The 8,651-nt window shown below is 37.7% G+C and overlaps 1 protein-coding gene and 1 long non-coding RNA gene across 2 annotated transcripts; one reads left to right on the top strand and one right to left on the bottom strand.

Moving 5' to 3' along the window:
• Positions 1–2,559: 2,559 nt before the first annotated feature.
• Positions 2,560–3,255, top strand: LOC131304211 (uncharacterized). Its single transcript, XR_009192327.1, has 2 exons — positions 2,560–2,714; positions 3,019–3,255. It is a non-coding gene; the product is annotated as an uncharacterized LOC131304211 (long non-coding RNA).
• Positions 3,256–4,055: 800 nt separating this feature from the next.
• LOC131303965 (protein MIZU-KUSSEI 1-like) lies at positions 4,056–5,126 on the bottom strand. Its single transcript, XM_058331051.1, has one exon. The coding sequence runs from the start codon at positions 4,990–4,992 to the stop codon at positions 4,249–4,251; it is 744 nt and encodes a 247-aa protein (XP_058187034.1). The 5' UTR covers positions 4,993–5,126; the 3' UTR covers positions 4,056–4,248.
• Between the last annotated feature and the right edge of the window lie 3,525 nt (positions 5,127–8,651).

Genomic DNA, 8,651 nt, shown 5'->3' with positions numbered 1-8,651 from the left:
TCAAAAAAATAATAATAATAGGAAAAATTGCATACAGTCTTGTGTATCTGAATCTATTTTAAAACAAAACATAAGAAATTAATACAAGTATCTCTAAAAATAACTTCATTTTTTTTCCAAACTCGTGGGTGATCGAGCGTTGGATTGTTCAAAATGATGCATGGGCGGGTGAACTTATTATAATTTTAACGTTGTTGAGGTAAAAACTACTACTATATATTTCAGTTGAAATTTGATACGTGGATAGAGCGGTCGCTCGTGCTCATATGCACCTCGGTCTGTCCTTCGATTAGATGGGATAGAAATACACATTTTTTTTAGGAAGATCAATGAACTTTTTTTTCGGAAGAAAAATTACAATGTGTAATCGTCATTACAATAATTAAGACACGCCAGTAACAAGCAAATGCTAAACACGCTCACACTCCTGATAGGTGTAGGCTAGCTCTAATTTACCATTTGAAACGGCCCGCTACTTGATCCTGCTAATTAACATGTAGTCTAATCACGTGGCTCAAAAATTATAATTTAAATTAATTAATACTGTAGTAATTAATGAGCATTACCTTATATATTAGGCAACGTTCGTTTTGGGACTAGGGATGGATTTTATACTGTATTTGTTTTTACAAAGCATAGGAAATTAATTAGAGGCACTCCGCCACCACGGTAGTATTTTTTAGAACGGATAGAGTTGACTTATATATTTGAGCAAATGCTCTATGTGCCTTTTTTTTTGGCAAAAAAGATTTTATTAATCTTTGAAAGAAAGAAAAAAAAAGATTAAACGGATCTTGGGCATATCAGCAAAAACGCCACCCGATTACCAAAATCAAAGGAAGGCAATAAGACAACTGCACACCCTAAATTAATTAAACCTAAAAACTACAACCAAAAACCAAACCAAATCAAACCAACCCAATGCCAAAAAACAAGAACAACCCGAAGGAACAAAACAAATCAAAAAAACTGACAAAATCTCGAAGTTAAAATTTCAACAACAGAGAAAACCCCTTCCTCGAAATCATTAGCCTCCTCCATGAAATCATCTTCATTCAAGTCATCGACAACATTGATCTTGGTCTTCTGCTATTTCTTTTTCCTTCATTTCAATGAATTCTTTTAAATTGAAGTTTCTCCCCCCTCTAAAATTGACGTCCAATGTGGCACATAGATCCATCTTCCTGCGAGCATCCTTGTAAAGAATGGAGCTTTTGTTCCATATATCATCGGAAGATAAAGAAGTAGATGGGGCCCTCTTTTTTTTAAGATTCAAGTTATCAACCTTAACCCCAATTTCGACAAGAAGTTTCTTCTTATTAGTCTTCCTCTTCGTCCTTCTCACTCTCCTTTCCAATTTATGAATAACCACGATGGATGATCTATCACCAGGAAAGTTACTCCCTTCTCTCTATGTGCATTGCACTCCCATCAACTTTAAAAAAATATATATATATTTGTTTTATGCACTTGTACAAAAGTCAAATGTAACATCCTTTTTAATTGAGGTGCTTAAATGTTATATTTAATAACTTAAAGGACTAAAGTGCAATTTTTTTTAAAAAAATTGTGCATGAGTGCCGTGTGTGTGCTGATGTGTTGTGTGTGTGAGTGTTTCTTTAAAACAAAGAAAACAAAAAGAAAAAAAGAAAGAAACCCAAAGCAAGAGGACTCTTATACTACGTTAGAGAGAGAACTGACGGGAGAGAGAGAGAGTTATCAAGAAGAAGGGAAGGAAAAGGAAGAATTGGGTCTTGAATTCAAGCCTTAATCTAGGTAAAATTCGTGTTTGATATTGTGTTCCCAAGAATTCGTTTTAGGTATGATTGTGTTTTAAACCTCTAATTTCAATTGAGCAATCTGGGTTCTCAATTCTAAGATGGGGTTTTATGTGTTCCTTAAAATCTTGATAGGATGAGAGTAGGTTTCGATATTCGTGAACTATGCTTGCTGGAACATAATTCCTTAGTTGCTGAATCTGTTTTTGAATGCTAAACTGTAACTGGTTGCTGAAATCGTGATATTTAAGTGCTGAAAACTGCACTTTGGTGCAGTACGTTGATGGATAAATGCTGGAAGTTACTACTTTATGCTGGAAACTGAAGCTTAGTTGCTGGAAATGCAACTTTAGAGCTGAAAATGGTTATTTAGGTGCTGAAACTATTAATTGGTTGCTGAAAACTGCTATATAGATGTTAAAATCGCCTCTATATTTGCTGAAAATCACCACCAAGTGCAGAAGTGTAGGAGTTAGGTGTAGTATGCTGAAAACAGGTCGTATTTGACTGAGATTAATGATTTGTAATTAATTTGACTAACAGAGGAATTAAGAAAGGAAAACGTTTCCGAGCAGTGGCTTTATGCCGTTGCTTCCTGTTGCTGCCTATGGTTGTAATTGGCAACCATATTGAAAAATTATCCTATGTGGGAAGTGATGAATTCATCATGCACTTTAGTTGGGAACAAGCTTAATTGGATAATTTCTTTACTATGTAATGATCTTCTCTAATGTTTATTTTTCCATTGTACTGAAACGTGTTCCCGGGGCTAGGTGAATTTGGAAAGAGCAAATTGTTGCAATTCTTTCATTTTATGAATATCTCAATGAGCTTACTCATATGTATGGATTATATGCAAGGTTCGGAGGCAACAACGAGTACCTCAGCTCCACGTAGGGAGTGACTTTATTGGTTTTCTTTTTGTTGGAGACCGAGGTGAGTGTTCGATTCATAGATGTTCTTCAATTGGATTGAATTTGTGATATTGCACTGTGACTTCGTGTCGGTGGGCAACAACGGCCAACGGCCGGACTTTGTGTCGTGCCTTTGACTTTGTGTCGATTCAATGGCTTTATGCCAAAATTATGACTTTGTGTCGAGCTAGTGACTTTGTGTCGGATTAAAGACTTTGTGTCGATTATTTGCTTAATGCTTAATTAATGATGAACTTGGATTTATTGTCTATATTGAACAACATCCATGTCTCATTTACACTCCTGTAACTCGTTTTGGGTTCCAGTTTTGCAGGTATAGGTCGGTGTCCACTACAGGTCGCGTTTTGCATTTTGTGACTCGCTCGAGAAGTGCGTAGTTGAGGCCTGTGGGAGTCTTCGTCTCCTGGCCCGTAGATGATTTTTGCTTAGTTTAGTTCTGGATAATAGTTGGTTATGTAAAGTTTATTTATTGTCAGACTTCCGCTGTAGTTTGTAAAATGACAATCATTTTTGAGATGTAAATAAAATGTGGCTGTTAAACTTCAATATTTAGTTATTCTTGGAATTGCTAGTAGCTAGTTGTTGTTGGGCTGTTGTCGCGTGTCGTATCGGGACAGGCCAATGAGGTGCTATTCCGGAACGGGGCGTGACATCAAAGTTAATATTTTCTCAATACCAACCATAATTAACTAAATGGCCGAAAGTAAATATGTGCAAATTGCGTGTAGATTTCAAATATTTTAGATCCCTCTTAATAAATCCTAAATGAAAAAGAAATTTTTTGTACAATCCACTTATGCATATGCAGTTGTCTTATATTTTTCTAACTTCCTCATGAATTAAACAAGTTATGAGCACATTAAACTTAAAATTTATTATGATTTTTTTATAGCTTTTTTAGGAAGCTGTCATATTCTAAATACACAAGATTAATCCAGATAAATACATATGTTTTATTCTAACCTTCATTGTAACCCAATTTTTTTTTTGTTTAACTCAAAAAAAAGTCTGGTTACAAACTTTGCAATGAAGAAAGAAATGTTCAAATGACCAAAGACATGCAAGAAAGTGATTTTTGTTAGTTTGTTTTTCTTTTCTTCCACTTCACTTTCTATATATTTTTTTTCTTGTATCTCTTCCTTTATAATAAAACGTACTCATTGTATTGCTCAAGCTATGTAGGAATTTCTGAGCCCGAGTTAAAAAAACAAGTTCTTCATTATAGACTATAACCACTTGGAATCTTGAAACATTAGGAAAAAGTAAGATTTTTTTTTTTTTTTGTAAATCCATCTATAGAAAAGAAGAAGTCAAGAGTAGAAGAAAGTAGAATATATGCATCCGTAAACCAGCGACAAACAAGTCTGAATGCATTTGAAGGAACAAACAACAATTATCGAAACACTATTCTCCCTCTCTTTCTCTCTTGCATGCCTCACCTATAAAATCCATATAATTTAAAATATACCTACAAACACTAATAAAAATTCAATAATTAAACCAAAACAAATTACCTTAATTGGAAAATAATAAAATCAAACCCTCACAAGGAAAATGCTCAATTCGGGTCCATTATTCCCATCAGGGCTCAACAGATACAAGGTCTCCGAATCCCTGGACCCCACCACGCGCTCGAAGTGGGCCCTCATGTACGCCAGCTCGCCGTCCGGCCCTTCCACGTCGGATTTCCCGGGCAAAACCCCGGCCCCCATCGAAACTGCCCTCAGCAATTCCATTATCTGCAAGTCCTCCTCCGTGGCCTCCCTCTTCACCCCGTACCCGGACTTCTTCCCGTTGCAGTACATGTTCCACAGGGGCTCCTGCAGCAACTCTGTCCTGTCCCGTTCCGGCCGCTTCTCGCACTCGAGCGCGATCCGGACCATCCCCACGCTCATTTCCCGTTGCAGAGCGTTGGTCTGCATCGCCAGCTCTACCACCAGCGTCGGCAGCGTCCGCGGGTTTTCCTGGACGGACAGGTTGACCCTTCCCTTTCGGTACCCGAAGAGGGTGCCGGTGACGCGTTTTCCGGCCGTGGAGGAGGTCCGGTGGTGGGTGTCGGGCAGGACGCCGCCGGGCAAGGAGGGGAACTTGCACATGGGGGAGATGATGGGGAAGGAGCGGAAGACGGATCGGAAGACGTGGAATGCCTTGACGGGTTTGTGCTTTTTCTTGTTGGAGGGTTGGACGAGGGAGGTTTGTTGGGAAGGCGGCGGCGGCGGCGGAGGTTTGGACGACGCGGTGGCGGAGAAGGAGGAGGAGGTGGGTTTTGGGTCCCCCATTTCCTGGAGGTTCAGGGCCAGCAATGGAAGATTGTCATGAGAGAGAGAGAGAGAGAGAGAGAGAGAGAGAGAGAGAGAGTTGGTTTGAGAAATTTTGCTACAGGACCTAAAATTGTGGTGGTTTAAGTTGGAGATTGGTATTTGTGAGGCTTTGGCTGGGTCTTCGGAACCTTAAAATGTGGGAACTCTAGCCTATTGCTTTACCAAAGGGAAGATTTTATGATTATTCCATATGTCAACCAAATTCTTTTTTTCAAAGATTTTAGAACCTCACACGTTACAACCCAAAACACTAACTCATAGATTTACATTGCGAGTGAGCCTCACATATACTATACTATGCTGAGACACATACACAAAAAACTTACAAACCGTCACGATGCATGTGGGTAAGCCAACCCATACATACATACAGCACTAGAGGTGGTAGCAAAATCGACTCTCTCTTTTTTTATACCGTTCCATGACATATTTTGGTCGTATGTTTTTAATTAGTTGGGAAATCGAATTTGAAGAAAACTATGAGTTCGTTTGGTTCTTATGCAAAGAAAAGGCAAGAAATTAAAATTAAAAAAAATTTCCCTCGACTTATTTGGTTTGGAACAGTACACGTTAATTCGTCTACATTTTTCACAAACTTTCTTTCTTAACAATTTTCTTTTCTTTTCGTTTTCCCTTTCTTTTTCGTTCCATAAGTTCCTACCATACTCTATGTAGAACGTAAGTGGAATCACATCTTCTCATGGATGAGCTTCTTGGTGGTTGGTATATTTTGAGTAGCTTATCCCAAAATCAAAATAAAGGGAAAAAAAACCATATTTTTGTGAATAGCTTTTGAATTTGCTTACGCCGTTCAAAAATTTTAATCGAGATCTTTCTAAAAACGGCATGAAATATTTGAAAAATTAATCACGAAAGCATAATATTACTTTATCCAAAGGTGATTACTACGACCCAAAATGGTACAACAACTGGAAACTAAAATAGTAAAATGAAAGGATAGGGCCTTCTCTTTGGGGCAGACCCCGAATAATTTCTTTGCTTTAATTTGAGTTTTGAGTTCGGGTCTGGGGAATGAAGGGCAAAAAAAGAAGGGGTTTGGACTCGTTCCGGGTTTGTATACATCTACCCTGATCCTAGGGATGACAATTCTCCCCAAACTCGATGGGTACCCATCCCGTCCCACTTATTCGGAGACGGGTATTCTCCAAAACTTTTATCCATAGGAGCGGGTATGGTGGACCTTTAAAAATCCTTGCTCAAATATGGGGCAGGTGATATCCACTCTCGAATACCCGTACCCACCCTATATGCCATAATATAGATTTTGTATATAGACCTATATATTGTGAATGGTAGTATTTTTTTTTGCGACCTTCTATTCTATGTTGCATTTAAATAAAAAAAATTTAAGTTGCTTTAGCACTCATAAATTATTTTTGGTTAAGTCTTATTGTTCTTTTTGTTGAAGTAATTGAATACAGGTTTACCTGAATATACCCAATACCCATTGGGTACGAGTGTGGTGGGTTGTCCACTATCCCTTCCGGGTATGGAGGTGAGGATGGAGAAGAGTTCACCAATTGGGGATATGTGGTGGAATAGGGTTTCCTGACCCATACCCCTACCCATTGCGGATCCCGACCTGATCCCTAATTCTACGGAAAGTCTACACACACATACAATCTATGCACAGATTGTGCACAGATTTTGTTGTGGGGCCTACCACGGGTCCCACACAAATCATCCGAGCCGTTCATTAAATGTAAAATATTTTTTCAAGAGTCCCCGTAAAAAATAATCTCAATCCGATACCTATAGATGCTCGATCCAATGGTATAACTTTTCATTATCCAAAAATCTGAATCAAAAGTTAGATGGTTGGATGAAGCACCTATAGGTATTGGATTGAGCTTATTTTTTACGGGGACCCTTGAAAAAATGTTTTACATTTAATGAACGGCTTGGATGATTTGTGTGGAACCCGTGGTGGGCCCCACAACGAAATTTGTGCACAATCTGTGCACAAAAATCTGTACCGGTAGCAGGACTCCTAATTCTAGGAGTGGAGTTTGGGTGTACAAAAAATTCTTAAATAGGGACCAGAATGTGTTTGGAGGTATAAAAAAGTTTTGAATTTTGGAACGAAGGAAGTGATATGCGGTCCCGTCCTCCACGTATCCTGTCCTATAAAAAGACGATCAAAGCTACCAATGCAATTTTTGTGATTTTGTCATCCAATTTCGCAGTATCTTGGTGACGATTGCTCGGGTGATTCTTTATGTGAGGCGAAGTATGTGGGACTCACAACAATGTTATATGCGGTCCTGTCCTCCGCGTATCCTGTCCTATAAAAAGATGATCAAAGCTACCAATGCAACTCTTGTGATTCTGACATCCAATTTCGGTATCTTGGTGACGATTGCTTGGGTGATTCTTTATGTGAGGTAAAGTATATGGGACTCACAACGTCATTCAATTATCAAAATCGTTTATTTTACTGATATCAATATGTAAATTAATTGTACGTTCTAGTGATTGGATACTAGGAAAAAAAGCCAATTCTAACCAATGCCCATGGGGCACAACTTTAAGCGTATTAAATGAAGACAAAATAGGGTCAAATCTGTATCAAATTTTATTAGCTCTGTATTACTTATTTAATTTGGTTATAAAATGTCATAACTATTAACTATGTTTTATGTTTACTTTATGTGGTTATATTAAAATAGTTTCTGACTGAAATTTTTTTGGGTACGCAAATTACTATTGGATGTATTGGTGGGCAATTATTTATAATGAACGAATTTTACAGGTTATAAAATCCGTTGTTAGTAAGGTTGAGGAGGATAACAATGGGTAGTACCCAACCCCAAGGCGTTTGGCCAAATAAGCGTGAGAAAGCAAATAAGTGATTCTCCTCTAGCTACAAGGTCGCATGTACGAATCTCACGCAGGTCATACACTTCAGGTCATACGCTTCAAACATTGGTGTCACTAGAGGGCTTGTTTAGTCGTTAACTTCAAGGCCTCGGAATTAGTCGAGTTACGGGTAAGCTAACATGTACATCCGGTTTCAAAAAACCAATATAATGAGTAGTACCCATCCCATTCTCTAAATATAGCTCCTTTCTATTTTTTTATTTTTGTAAAATTTATATTCGTCTAAATAATAGTATATTAAGGAATAAATTAGTGATGCATTATGTTTCTTATTCTTCCTATATATTAATGATAGTTGTTGGTTGCAGAACTATAGATGTAGAGACTATAGTAAATGTAAATAGATCTACTGTATTTATTATGGATAAACTCATCCCCAGGGGCAATTGTTAGCCGGACTTTTTGTTCAAATAGTTACAGATGTTCGATAAATCTGATTTTTTGGATGGATGATGTATGCTTTGAGAACTAAATTTTTTTGGTTCAACTCGTCAAATGTATCATAAAGAATTTCATGTTGCGTCACAAGAGGATTCACATGAGAAGATACTGGTTTTTTTCCGACAAATTATATATAGTTGTATGTTTTCGGTCTGAATTTTGAATTTGCAAAAAAATAATAGTGCATTGTAAGTCAAATAATAATATACTATCATGTAGTATGAGATACACCATTCGTAGTATATCTATTGGGACTAGAGGGACACCATGCACGC

The sequence above is a fragment of the Rhododendron vialii genome, chromosome 10a, assembly GCF_030253575.1.
Source record: "Rhododendron vialii isolate Sample 1 chromosome 10a, ASM3025357v1".
Classification (NCBI taxonomy): Eukaryota; Viridiplantae; Streptophyta; class Magnoliopsida; order Ericales; family Ericaceae; genus Rhododendron; species Rhododendron vialii.
Note: the sequence above shows the minus strand (reverse complement) of the source record. Positions and strands in the feature narration are given on the sequence as shown.

Bases quoted from the DNA above. Each gene is read 5' to 3' on its own strand.
- LOC131303965 (XM_058331051.1), bottom strand. From the start codon at position 4,992: ATGGGGGACCCAAAACCCACCTCCTCCTCCTTCTCCGCCACCGCGTCG.